This window comes from Astatotilapia calliptera, chromosome 10 (assembly GCF_900246225.1).
Source record: "Astatotilapia calliptera chromosome 10, fAstCal1.2, whole genome shotgun sequence".
In the NCBI taxonomy this organism is placed as follows: domain Eukaryota; kingdom Metazoa; phylum Chordata; class Actinopteri; order Cichliformes; family Cichlidae; genus Astatotilapia; species Astatotilapia calliptera.
Window position 1 is genome coordinate 2,092,209 of NC_039311.1, and position 14,656 is coordinate 2,106,864.

At 45.7% G+C, this 14,656-nt stretch overlaps 1 protein-coding gene across 16 annotated transcripts in view; it reads left to right on the top strand.

Annotated features, from left to right (window-relative positions):
- Positions 1-14,656, top strand: part of auts2a (activator of transcription and developmental regulator AUTS2 a) — a 349,430-nt gene that overhangs the window by 299,829 nt on the left and 34,945 nt on the right. For all 16 annotated transcript variants that reach the window (XM_026183217.1, XM_026183218.1, XM_026183221.1 and 13 more), the window contains one exon: positions 11,373-11,421. In XM_026183217.1, coding sequence (XP_026039002.1) covers positions 11,373-11,421 — 49 coding nt within the window. The remainder of the gene's footprint in view (positions 1-11,372; positions 11,422-14,656) is intronic.

Consider the following 14,656-nt stretch of genomic DNA (forward strand, 5'->3'; position numbering starts at 1 on the left):
TGGATATTTTAAATGGTATGGGAATGCATATCACCAGCATATAGCTTGTGGAGAAGCGTACTAGGCGGCGAGTATGTCACATATGTAGCGTCTGCATGCCTCTCTCTGTGTGAATTCATGAGCAGTGTCGGGTGTTGTTGTGCCTGAAGCGCTACTGAATGACAGGTGCTTTCCTGGCCCGGCTAGATTCCCCTGCACGCCAGAGGCTTTAGTGCAGTCGGAGCCTGGACTCCCTCAAGCATGACTAAAAGACGCTCCTCTAATATCCCCGGGCAGACAGTCAGTGAACTCGCTCTGATTGACTTCCACTGGGCCAGCCAACTAAGTGCCCTCTGTTGCCACGTAACAATGTGGCCATCAGAGCAGGCTAATCAGGTGACAGCAAAGAAATACACAGCCGGAGGTGCTTCTGCCGACAGTTGCATTCAAACTCTTTTTGTCTCGGCTTGCAAACAGACTTTAAAAGGAAGACGCGATTAAAGCACGCGATGACAGCTTTTCATACGCCATCGAGACAGTCAAGAACTCACTGTTGCAAAAATAACATGCTCTAGCAGAAAATGTATCTATTAGCACGAAGCCCAACATGTATCGACCCCAAACTGTGGGCTGTCATGTTGTTCATTCAGCCGTCATCTGCATTCAAACTTTATTGTGTAACAAACTGTTTAGCCCTGCGTCAGTGCAGCAAAGACCCACAAACCACAGTTTCCATCGGGGAGTCTTGTGTTTGTTTACCTGTGCATCCGACCATGTGAGGTTGGGTCACGATGTGTGTGGCGCTTTAGCTTTCTCTCTGGATAAGCCTGTTGCTGCTGGAAATCCTCTTACAGGCGTGTTTGTGTGCGAGTGTCAGCAAGAGCGAGTGAGACAGACAGCAAGCTGTCCCAGATCATCTTGTTGAAGCTTGGTGTTGGTAAACACGCTGCATGGTAAGCCCGTCTGAGATGGCCACTGATGATTGGCCCCCACCGACACATGACTGTGGCCATCTGTGTCACGTGATCGCACACGCTTTATGATCTCCGCTGATGCGACTGCAGTGTCAAAAGCAAATTGTAAGGTGGATCTTTTGACACGCTTAAATAAGACAGCCATTTACAAAGTATCACACACGTTAGAGAGAGCACGCTCTGTCTGTGCCCTGAGAGGCTGGGTCCACTCAAATAACCCCATGGTGAATGTTCTGCTGTCAGGCAGCCAGCGAGGCAGCCTCACAATGTGCACATTTAGGACCCAGAGCCTGACGGCGGCGCTGAGTTTGTGGAGGAAAGCGTGGAATGTGTCCCGCAGGCAGACGCGGGCCGCTCTCAAAGGCATCTCTATTACAAGCGCACAAGCAGGGCCTTATGTCATGGTCACCAGTCTCAGAGATGCATTTCTAGACTGGTGCTCTGCACCGAGCCAGCACGCGCCCTCGTGGAAATCTACTGGCACATGCCACGCTCCGCCTCGCTGCAATAAAGTCGCATCATTCACGTTTGTGTAATTTCGATTATTGGAACTTTTCACTGCGGGAGCAGAGCCGCGACCGCTTTGCTGAGATCCTAAAAGTGTCTTTGACAATAACGATCTTCTCTTATTTGATGTCATTGTGCAGTTAATAAGACTTCTTGTGAAGTCTCCCGTCAAACCCGCCGTGCGTTAACTGAAGCTAGATAGTCGGCGCACGAGTTAGTGCCGAACACGACAGCTCCGCTCGGCTCCTTCTCCAGCCGGTGGCCTTTTATCAACAGTGACGGATAAAGAGCCCTGTGATCATGTGAAGTACCAGGCACTAGCCTTGATTACCATCCCTGATGATAACACTGCATGCTAATCATTGTAAACATCATGTTGTGGCTTTGACACAGTTAGGCTTATCTGTAATTGGTGTAATTGTTACTAGCATTTAACAAGATCGTCTTCCAGATATGGAGAGTGCCAAAAGGGCCTGGGTACGGGAGAGGCTCTCTCAGATCTGCCTCGCTGACGGGTGCATTAGATCCACACTAACTTCCCTCTCTGTGCCGCTAATGAAAGGCAGCCACGAGCCAGAGCACAAATCTGATAAAAGGGTCTGGAGATGAGGGGGTCATGAAATATTTAAATATACAGGGCTTCAAAGCGGAAGAGGCCTCGCCTTTTTGTCAACAGACAGACCCCCTGCGGCCCGGTTGTGGCCCCAGTCTCTGGCCCACCACCAGTTTCACATGTAGGTCACAAACCATCATCTCCTTTTTACACTTTTGGGACACCACCAGGGGAAAGGAGGCGGACGGTCCTCTGCAGGTCACATGCTCACTCACACAGTCTACAAGCATGAGGCCCTGATCACAGTGAGAGTTAAAGATGTGCGATTTGATAACCCGTCTGCCGCCGACTGACAGGGAGCCTAAAAGCAAGGCTTTCTAGCTGCCTTCTAGATGTGGCGGCACCCAGAATTGTCCCTCCTCGGTGACCTGCGAAGCACCTTGTTTACTTTTCATTTTTTTGTCTCAAAAAGGCCTAACTTCCAATTTCTCTCCATCCCATCATTCATCCTCCCAGCAGGGGATCTACTATGGGCAGAACAACGACCTCATTTATTCCGGGCCCTGCAAAATGCAATTAGAATCCCTTCAATGGCCAGGGGGCGTCGATGGAGAGAGAGGGGGACAACAAAAAGAAAAAGAAGAAAGGTTGAGGATGGGCAGAGACCTCCCTGCTGTCTATCACGCTGCTGGCTTTTGATGTCCACGGTCCATCTCGTATCCCTCTAGAGAGCCTATCATCAGGCCCCCACTCTGGTGCCGTTGAGCATAGAGAGGCCCCTGGAGAGGCTGCTTGAGTGGAGCATGCGGTTGCAAGCAGGGGGAGTGGGTGGGGCTTGTCTCCATCGGCGCCTGACAGAATGGTCTTGACGGAGCGTTTCAGAAGACCTAATCCCTCTGACCGTGCTATGTGAGCCGAGGGGGTCTGCAGAGGGTCAGACAGGTTTTAATACAGCGCCTTAGTGGTGACTTCCTCAGTGCTTCCTGTAGCTATTCCTTCTTAAAAGACACAGCAGGCTGTTACCCCCCCAGCTCCACTACCTCCCCGGTTGGCTTTTTCTCCCCCCCCCCCCGTCTTGTCTGTCTCCCCTCATCTGCTCCTGTTTTGTTTTCCTCTCTAGTTCCCTGTCCTTTATCTCCCTGCCTCCCCTCGTCTCCTCGCTCTCATATCGCCGCTGAGAAGAAAGAAACAAAAAGGGGAAATATTATTCCTGCGAGCGCGGCTGCTCTCAGTTAGCATTAAGTTGAGGCCTTGTGGGGGGTTCATACAGCAGACTTCTTAAGTTGTAGATGTCTGCTGGGTCCCTGCAAATATAAAGACATGCAGATTAGGGAGAAAATGAAAGCTAGGGCTTTGTCATGCAGAGGGTTATCTGTTATGAATGTTTCTGTCTGGGATACGGCTCCACGGCAAAGCTTCACAGAAAGAATTGGGGTCAAATTAAAGAATGCAACACAAGCTCTATTTTATTTATTTATTTATTGTTTTGAGGTTTTTGTCATTGAGCTGACGTGACATCACAGCTCGGTGAAGTTACGAGTACAATAATTAATGAATTTGTATGTCAAGCAGCACTAAATCTTGTTTATGCCGTCGTTTCAGGCGAAAAGTAATACTTCAGAGATGCACTGAAGGCCTAACATGATGTCGAGATGAAAGCAAACAGCACAAACCAATAATTTCTCAGAATTCGGTGCATTAAAATTCCGATTTCCCCAGCCATCATTTTCTTAGTCCATTAAATCTCCATATGAACATTAAGCGTCAGCGCCAAAAAACACACGTGCAGATTTAGTAATTATCCTGACATTACATGAAAATGTTCATTGCAAAATATGCCAAATATGTATGATGCTGTGGATGTTTGGTGTGGGCTGCACATATGCTCCTTTCTGCTAGAAGGGACGGGAGTGATCGCTCTGAAATTATCACCGGCTTTGCTGCCCACAGACCACATTCCACAGCGACGTCTGTAATTTAGCCAAAAAGGTCTCCCATTTTTCTTCTGACTGGGCAGAGTACGGGGGGGGGGAGGCTACAATCTGGATGTAACCAAAGCATTGGAGGCAGGAAAGGTTAAACCAATTTTCTTGTCTGCATTGTTTTCCAAAGCGAGTCCCACGGCGGCGACATTAGACCGATAGCGAGCACAGTAGGCTTGTTCCCGCTGACAGGCCGGTTCTTTCTGCGGCTGCGATGTCAACTGGATCTGATTATTGCCTACCAGATCCAGATAATGTCTGCCATTGATCAGGCCATTTATTTTGAACTCCTGCGGCCCCGGCCTGCTTTCACAGACCATGGGGAGATAAGCAGATACAGATAAGCAGATAACATGGTCTCTGCAGGCTTTTAACAACCGGAAGAAATACTTTTCTGCTGCTTAACTGGCCGGCATGATGTGAGAGTCGTATCTCTCGGCTCTGGAATCTTTATTATAACACAGAGCGTCTGCTTTTAGGGGTTTCGTCATCGAATCAGATAGCTGCTTTCATTCCTGTGTCGACCAGTCTGCCTTAATGTTCCCAGCATGCCATGCTGTTTGAACAGGGCGGGACAGAGATGCAAAGTGGAGATTCGTTTTTAGCATTTTTAGTTACAAGTTTAACACTGAAAAGCAATTCCATGGAAATGAAGATGTGGGCTCAAAAGTTCTCAAATCTCTCTGTTTTTTTTTATTGATGCATTTCAGCAGATAAGACTGTCAGCTTTTCCAAAGGCTTTTGCCACTCCGGCAGTGCTGTGGTGTCCCATTCTGTGTAGTGGTTTTTAATGTTGGACGCGTTTGTCTTTTGTGTGCTTGCAGCCCTGTGCCATCCCCACATTAATATTAGCAATGAGTGACAGATTAATTTATGTCTGGCTGTGTGTCTGAGGAATTGGAAAGAAAGGGCCTGTCAGTGCTGCTTGTCAGGAGGGGGGAGAGATTAGAGCCGGTTGTCAATGACAAACCAGTGCAGGCTCGGGGAGATAAGGTCGGATGTAATGACTGTAAAAAAATAAAAATAAATAAATATATAAAACAATAACATTTTGTATATTAAAAAAATGAACCGCCCTCTCTCCACCCTCCAAAGTCTGTGAGAAGCAGTGCTGGCATGTGTAAGTGTGTGGGTTTGTGCAATTAGAAATATTTCACAGCTCTTAGAGGTGCGCTACATTTCCATGTTTCTGAACTTAAGCAACAAGGAGGGTGTGATCTAATCCCACCCTTTCCTCTGAAGGCAGGGATTTATTTAAAAGTAATCCTTGTAACACCGAACAGGTTTTAATCAGGTATTATTTCGATAAGTCCAATAGCTCCAGAAACTCAGCCACCTGCCAATCAAGTGGTGGTTGTGTAACGACTATGGTTCCAACCTTTTCTTTAAGGTGGAATTATTACTTATTTTTAGCTCCACATTGTTCACCAGTCAGTCCCCTGAAATATTGTTGGACGGCTTGCAATGATGTTCCCCTCAGGATGGAATATAATATCTTTTCATCCACCAGTAGCAACAAACTAACATTTTAATTTCCCGATACTTTGGTTCATGAACAAATACCTGCGGGCTAATGAGTTTCCAATTACCTGTATTTTTTCCCCTTTCCTAATTAGCAAATATTAGCATGCTAATATAAAAAGCATCAATATTAAACTTGCTGAGTACAGCATCAGCGCTAACACGAGCCCCTTAACGCACCATGTTCCAGACGGGAATATTACGCTGTTCTTCCACCTCAGCGGTGCGTGTAAAAGGCAGGAAGTGGGCTGGGCTGGCTTTGTTGTTGCAGAGCTCCCTCCTGAGGCCCGGTGTTTGAGCCGCTGGGGTGTGAGCAGTGGTTGTGTTTCTTTGTGTAAAGTTTCAGTTGTTTAACCTTCACAAATTTTTCTTTGAGAAATGAGTAGTGTTGTTGATAATGCGTTACTCATATCTATGAGGCGAAATTTTAAAAAAGCGGGGGCAACACCGCCCCACCGCTCCCTGCTTGGCTCAGGGTCGGCCTACTATTTACTCCTTTTATTTTATAAGCTGTTGGAATAAAGCAAGTATATTTAGAATGTAAATATTATGTCGTGCAGTACACAGCTGCAGAATAAATCACGTCTTAAATGTTGTTGTTCATCACTTGAGTGAGGCGAGATCTAAACATCCTGTGTGACAGCGGGTTTCACCCTGCTTGTTATTAACCTTTCTTCTTTGCAGTGAAACGTATTCACGGAGCCGTCGTGAGGAGTTACTTTTTTCAGTACATCCTTTTATGTAAATAATAATATCATCGTGCACCGTCGGCTGTTCAGCAGAACATTTCTAGAAACGCCCACACTGATGATCTCAGACAGCCGGACTATACGGCAACAAGTATATAATAAATGTTTGACTAACCAATCAGCATACACCAGAATGCCAAAATCAGCTTCCCTGTAGGAAGAACAGAAAATGTCATCAGTAATTCTTACATTAAAATTCAGATTATTTGCAAAACGTCTGGGATTTTATTTGTTTCTAATTTGGTCCAAAAGTTAGACTTTGTTCTTATTTAACGAGGAACTTCAGTGCAGGCTCACCACAGACACTCGGTTGTACCTGGTGCTCACTCCCATTCTGGTATTCTGTTCAGAGAGTGTGAGCTTCCACCTGATCCAGTGGCTTTTAGGACCACCTGGATGACTTTATCAGTTTCTCACATGTTTGTGGAGGAATGTTAGGACAACTGGTTGCAGGCATTCGTTTACACATTTATTTCTTAAGGTGCAACCACACTTTGGTGCACAGAGGAGTCTTGAATGTTTTGTGCTGGTGAGTAATCTCTGTCAGTGTTGACTGATGGGCTCGAGTCGGGCTATACCAGGTGCTTCCTTAAGATCATTGCTAATGTCGTTCCTCCGTGCTCCAGACTAGCAAGCTTCCAAAACTTGTGCTTATACAGTGTCAGCACCTGGCTTCAGTTTACCCTCTGAAATCCGTTTGGAGGCAGCGTGTGTGTATTTAGTTTTACACAGCAATGCATAAAAGGTTCAGTTTCACGTGACTGCACACACACAGTTACACCAAAGGGTTCCAGCGTTCTGACAGAGGTTTCAGTGTGTGGTGAAACTGCTTCTGAAATACCCACCTACCTGAATGCTGTTCACCTCTGATGATGACAATGATGACTCTGTTCAGTGTCAGGTTGAATGCACGAGCACTGCAAAGCAACAACAGAGTTTGGAGCCAACAGGCAAATGTAGTAAGAGCTTTTAACATATTACATTGGCAGCACTCATCTTACACTTATCGGTAATATTTTAAATGAGGGTAGTTTGGCGTAATGGCAGGAAGGCTCATAAAGGCAAACCAGTCCCTTGTGATTGTAATCTAGGAGAGTTCCTGTAAAATTAAACCACGCTTGCGGGGGAGACAAACATGTTCATGGCTTCTTTGAAGTGGAGAATCAGCGTCCAAAAAACAGAATAAAAGATGACAAAATGTCAGTGCTGAAGCTGATGCTCTATAGATAGAACTTGCATGCCCAGACAGCAATTACTGAGATACATAGCATTCATCCAGACATTGCGTTTGATCTCGGTGCTTCATTCTCTTGCACAGAAGATTTTTTTTTCATGTGAAATTGTGCAGAGTTCTCATTTGAATGTGTGTTTGTCTCTGTCCATTTCATTTGAATTAAAAATAATGTGAGATCCGGGCGATTGTTTGGCAGCGGGGCTGTAATCACAGACTTGCGGTCGCTCTCACATCTGATAATGACCATTTCGAATGGAGAACAACAGCTTGTTCGTAGCTGCTGCTGCTGCATCGCACAGGCCTGTGAAAAGGACTGGTAGCCATTTTCTGTCAGTGGCAGTCACATAAATACATATCACGAAGCCAAACCACAAAACGCTCTTGATGTTTCCTCACAATCACCGCTTTAAACATAAGAATCCATGTGATCTGATTACATGTAACCACACAGAGCTCGTGGGTGTGCGGCGTACAGCGACATCATTTCACCGTAGCGATCAAAGATGTTTTCCCAGCCTATGAGCAGCAGCAATCAAGACGTTTATTATTTCATTAGTTAAAGCTGTTCAGCGCACAATGCATACACAAGGATGCTTAACAGCAGCCTCTAACTTGATGAACACATGGTCTGGTCTTTCTCCCAGGCCCTCTGTGACCGAGCATTTGTCCTCTGTAGCTGAACCAAGTGGCTGGACTTTTCCCAGTCACCTCCCTCCCATTGCCTGATGGTACTTCACATTCTTTGTTCCGTGTCCAGAAACATCCCCACAAAGTGTGTGTTTACTTCTTTCTCTTCTGCTAAATGTGAAATGTTCTGCTTAATCAGACTGGGAATCTGACTCCAGTTTGGAGGAATGCTGTTGTGTTAGCTCAACGTGAGGATTTGTTTTGCCATTGTAAATCTCAGGCCACTGTATATCCCATTTCCCATGACTTGATGTTTGTATGGCCTATCCCAGCCAGCCAACAGATCCTCCGTCTCTCCGTTACCAAGGGACGGATTAGCATCTCAGCTATGAGCTAAGTCTGTTTTCTGCTCTGTGGTTGCTCGGGCTGAGCTGGCAGCAAAAGCTTGTGCAATGTGGCTCTATTGTACATCCACTGACCTCCCAGCCAGTGGGTTAGTGCTCATTAGACAAGCCATAGGATGCAACGCTCGCACTATTAAGAGGATTTTCTTTCCGTCCGGATTCATTTGGTGTGATTTTGGCAAAAAAGGATGAGCGCCATTGCTTCTCAGATCAGAAGTGGGAACCCTTCCTCTAAATCAATATGATGCTTTCAGAATACACATGCTGTCATACCAAGACATGGAAACAACTAGAAGGTGCAATGTTCTGTTATCCTGGACAGCCAAACAAATAACCTCACATAGCCTTGGAGCCTCATACAGTCAGTGGGCACGGCTTCTTCCTGTAGTTTCAGGGCTGGAAGCTAGTTAGCTTTCTGGTCGGGGTGGACCACGGAGAGCTCAGCACTCAAATTGGAGGCTGAATGACCCAAAGTGCTTTTTACATTACCAGTTGACCTCCCTTCAGGCCAGTGGAGTGGGAGTTGATTCAACAGGAAGACAGCGCCTGTGGGCTTCGAGGAGGTGCTTGCTGCTCATAAAGGAGCGTTTTGTTTTTCCTCCCCTCCCGGTAGCAGCACCCTACTGGGGAATTCATTAGCGGCTGACATCATCTTGCTCTGTACAGAGTGACAGACTATCTTTCTGCCCTGGCTCTCCCCTCCCTCTCGCCTTTCTCTTCTTCCCTCTTGTTCCCTCTCTCTCTCTCTCTCTCTCTCCCTACCTCCTTATCTTTCTGTGGTGCGCTGCCGTCTAAGCTTTTGCGCGCCATTTACGCAAAAGGTAAATGCGCCGATGTGCACTTCTGCAATCAAGGTTCAAGCTTTTTCGGAAGCCCCCAAAAAACACAAGTGTGTTTATCTTGTGAAGGAGGACTACTGTGGTTGAATCCAAGACCGCCTAGAAATCAGGAAGTGGGAGGACCCGACCGTTAAGGCAGCAGCACACAAGCAGGCAGTTGCTGGATGAATGGGAGTTTGTCTGGTGCTTAGGAGCGGACGGGGAGAGGCTGTAGCGTGCCCACGATCGGAATCTGTCAGAGCACCCAGCGCGACAGTGGGTCTATACCTAGTGAATTTTTGCTCACTGCTCGTGTGATTTCCCTGCGTTTCTGTCTCCACGGAGAAAAGTGGCCGTGCGCTTTGTTGGATTGGTTTGCTCCATCGGACGCAGCCCCTTTCTGCGCACCGACTCACAAACCCTCCAGGATCGTGTTTGTTACCTCTCACGGATATTTCCGACAGGAGAATATACGTGAAAAAATCACACACGCACACACACTGAGTCCCGAGCAGGAAAGGAAGGTGGATCAAAGGATTTTTTCTCCCTTCTCGTCTCATTGCTGATGCAAAAGCTCTCCGTGGCGAGACACATGGTTCTCTTTGTCCAAAAGGCGCAGTAGCTTTGTGAACGGCTTTGGATTTTTTTTCTTGGAAAGGCTTCTTCTCTTTTCGCATGGCTGTCTTCAGTTTAAACGGAGTAGACTTCGCTGCCTCTTGTATGGATTATACTATTTGAAAAGCAGAATGTGAGACGAGGCCATATTTACCAGACCGAGAAAAGTAATATCCTGACTCCTTGCTACCCTTGCCACATCGAAGGTATGCGCGCTGGCTCGGAGCCGCTTCTTAATCCACGACGTGTTTGTCATTGTGTGTGGTAATGTGCAAAATAACGTGAGGGAGACTCTTTTTTAAAGCGTGCAAAGAAAACGGTCTGTGTGTTGCCATTTATCCTGCAGCTTTCATTGTTTACATCCTGCATTAGTGAAAAACACAAGTGTATGATTTTAATAATAAAAAAATGTCTTTCTCACGAGCAGCATTTCCTATTATTTTGAATTTATTGCCGTGCTTAAGGTGAAAATAAAAGACACAAGTGCGCATAACTAAGCTGTGACTGGCAGCAGATTTCGAATATGTCAAGAAGAAAACAAAGCACTGCTCTTAAAATGTAATCTTCCGGAATTCACATTTTTAGCATTAAACCAAAGCGAGTGAGTCCACAAAGCCAGTTATTAGAAATTGGTTTTATTCAGAGAAAGCTGTCAGTCCGTCTTCACATGGGGCTCAACGGGTGTTGTTCCGTTTCTTTCCTGTCTTCACTGCGTGCGTTTTGTGGCATTTTGTGGTGATGTGAAATGTGTCAAAATCAGTGTTTGAAATATAGTTTAAGCGTGACCTGTTTTAAAAACTACGCGTGGCTTTTGTTGTCTAATTCAGGATTAAATCCCATCACCGCACATGTTATTCTAGCACACTGATGGTGTCGGAGCGCTGCTGCCCGAGACGTTTGGAGGAATCGTGAGGCTTTAAAAACAAATTGGCACGGAGCAACAGTGCCATCAAGTGGCCAGAATAAGAAGTCCCACTTGTTTTGTTTCAGTCTGATGCCCAGTGTTGGTTTTGATCACGATACTCAGGCTGTCCTGATAATTATGGACGGGATTTGGGGAAAGCGGCATGCACACACGTGCCCTGACAATGACTGCATGCGTGCCAGTAAAACTGGAGCACACAGCCCAGCAACACATTTCCAGAATTGTATATTTAAAAAAAAAAAAACTTCTGCTAATTTAAGACCAGAGTTTGCTTTATGTTTTAGTGACTGCTGTGAGTGTCATGTGTGTTTTGTTCTCTCGGTGAGCACAGGCATTGCTGTACATCATCTCTAAAAATGTCATAAAGGAGTTAGTCTGCAAAGTTTGGTGGAGGAGAAAAGAACCAAAGTCGCTTTGTTCCAGTGTCATCCTGGGGAATTTTAACTCTATGCTGAATGTGATGTTTTCATCTCTTTTTTTCCAGGTCTCCGATGCCAGCTCCGAGAAATTTTTCAGCACAGCTGCAGTTAAAGGTATGCATTTCTGTTCCTATGATGTGTTGTCACCATTGCAGTTTCTGCAGATATCGCCACGTTGACATTTGTGTACTTTGTCTCCGTGCGGTGTTCTCTTCATATTTCACATATTTCCTATTTGTGAGCATTTCAAACAATAGCAGTTTACCCAGGGTGCATCTGTATGTAACGTCGCCGTACACGATGAGTCAAACAGTTATCGTCTAATGTGAAAATATTTCTCTGTGTCGGTGTGTGACGCTGTGAGGCTGTGTGAGCGTTTTGGTGAGCCTTTGTTTCAAATGTGCTGAAATGCACCGGGACCCTTGCTGAAGCCAGAGCAGGATGAGGATGTACTAATGCTGGAAAGGCATCTGTTTATGGCCTCAGTGTGCCAACACCACATGTGACCTCATTATCAAGTCACTAATTTGCTGTTAAAAGCAGCCCCATTTTCTCTGGCTCAGGGATAATGGAGGTGCCCCCATGAAAGGACATTCCTCTGTAATGGAGGGGAGTTACCACGCGGGGCGAGAGGGAGGCTAAGAGACCAAGGTTATGACCCCTTCGGGGCTTTGGTAGAAATGGGTGAGATAGTTGGGATAGGTCCTTATAGCCCCAACCCCCCACCCTTAATTCTTGTTCCAGACCTCCATACACACTTCCCATATTCTGGCCTTTGATTCCCTCCCGGTCTTGATTTGTGGCATCCATTGGAGTGTTCAATGGCCGTGCTTGACAAGAAGCTTCTCTGCGGACTGATTTGGTTCCCTTGAAAGGATTAAGGCCTCCTTTGTGCAGCCTAAATCAACAGAGGGCCACCCTCTCTCCCCTACCATGAAAGGATCTGACTGGGGAAACAGTACACAAAATCTGCTTTCTCTCTGCTCCATGATAGCCCACTCTCTTGGCCCCTATTTCCATTTAAATATGCCCTCTTTTCTTCTCTTTTACCACCTCAGTCCCCTGTCATCCAGTCCTGCCATATGCTAATGCCTGAGACAATTGCAAAAGACGAGTAAAAGAATCCAGGTGCAGAGAGAGCAGAGACCACTGGTATTTTTATTGAGGTAGATTAAAAGAGTCGGGTGGGTTTTTGTTGGAGGGGATTACCAGCACTCTAATGCAGCAAACCTCTGGACAGGCAACAGCTCCATCAAAAATAGTGTGTGTGTGTGTGTCTGTGTGTGAGAGAGCGAGAGAGTACTCGTTTGTGGGATGATGAGTGTCAATATTTGCTCAAAGGCAGGTGCAAAAAGTCTCCATTTGTTTGACAGTTGGTGCGCTTTCTTCATACATCATATTTCTTTTTGCACTTTTGGACAAAGTCGGGCGTAACCCCTAAAGGCCGACCAGTTCATCATAAAGCAAAGCAAGGCCTTATTTGTCACGAAGCTCCTCAGTGAAGAAATGGTTCATAACATGTTTATTCTACTCGAATATTCAATACGTGAACATATCAAACATATTGTAGATTTTAAACTCCACAGCAGATCACGAAGTGAAAAAAATCCCTTTATGCTGATTTTCTACTAGCTTGCTGTTTCTGTGACACCGTGTTGTTACAGCGTTTCTGTGACACAGTGTTGTTACAGTGTTGTTACGGCGTTTCTGTGACACAGTGTTGTTACAGCGTTTCTGTGACACAGTGTTGTTACAGTGTTGTTACGGTGTTTCTGTGACACAGTATTGTTACAGTGTTGTTACAGTGCTTCTGTGACACAGTGTTGTTACGGCGTTTCTGTGACACAGTGTTGTTACAGGGTTGTTACAGTGTTTCTGTGACACAGTGTTGTTACAGTGTTGTTACGGTGTTTCTGTGACACAGTGTTGTTACAGTGTTGTTACAGTGCTTCTGTGACACAGTGTTGTTACGGCGTTTCTGTGACACAGTGTTGTTACAGTGTTGTTACGGCGTTTCTGTGACACAGTGTTGTTACAGTGTTGTTACAGTGTTTCTGTGACACAGTGTTGTTACAGTGTTGTTACGGTGTTTCTGTGACACAGTATTGTTACAGTGTTGTTACAGTGCTTCTGTGACACAGTGTTGTTACAGCGTTTCTGTGACACAGTGTTGTTACAGGGTTGTTACAGTGTTTCTGTGACACAGTGTTGTTACAGTGTTGTTACAGTGTTTCTGTGACACAGTGTTGTTACAGTGTTGTTACGGTGCTTCTGTGGCACAGTGTTGTTACAGTGTTGTTACAGCGTTTCAGTGACACAGTGTTGTTACAGCGTTGTTACAGCGTTTCAGTGACACAGTGTTGTTACAGCGTTGTTACAGCGTTTCAGTGACACAGTGTTGTTACAGCGTTGTTACAGCGTTTCAGTGACACAGTGTTGTTACAGCGTTGTTACAGCGTTTCAGTGACACAGTGTTGTTACAGTGTTGTTACAGCGTTTCAGTGACACAGTGTTGTTACAGCGTTGTTACAGCGTTTCAGTGACACAGTGTTGTTACAGCGTTTCTGTGACACAGTGTTGTTACAGTGTTGTTACAGCGTTTCAGTGACACAGTGTTGTTACAGCGTTGTTACAGCGTTTCAGTGACACAGTGTTGTTACAGCGTTTCAGTGACACAGTGTTGTTACAGCGTTTCAGTGACACAGTGTTGTTACAGCGTTGTTACAGCGTTTCAGTGACACAGTGTTGTTACAGCGTTTCTGTGACACAGTGTTGTTACAGTGTTGTTACAGCGTTTCAGTGACACAGTGTTGTTACAGCGTTTCAGTGACACAGTGTTGTTACAGCGTTTCAGTGACACAGTGTTGTTACAGTGTTGTTACAGCGTTTCAGTGACACAGTGTTGTTACAGCGTTTCAGTGACACAGTGTTGTTACAGCGTTTCAGTGACACAGTGTTGTTACAGTGTTGTTACAGCGTTTCAGTGACACAGTGTTGTTACAGCGTTTCAGTGACACAGTGTTGTTACAGCGTTTCAGTGACACAGTGTTGTTACAGTGTTGTTACAGCGTTTCAGTGACACAGTGTTGTTACAGCGTTTCAGTGACACAGTGTTGTTACAGCGTTTCTGTGCAGTTTATGCACCGAATGTTCGTTTTGAGGTTGTTAATAATCTTGTGACTCATTGGAATAAAGCTAATAATCCTTCAAATAACAAAGTGGAAAAAAAGGCCATTGTAATTCTGCTGCTGATGTGCAGCTTTGGTAATGACTGACTTTTGGCTGGTGTGTGTGTGTGTGTGTGTGTGTGTGTGTGTGTGTGTGTGTGTGTGTGTTTTCCTTCTACTGC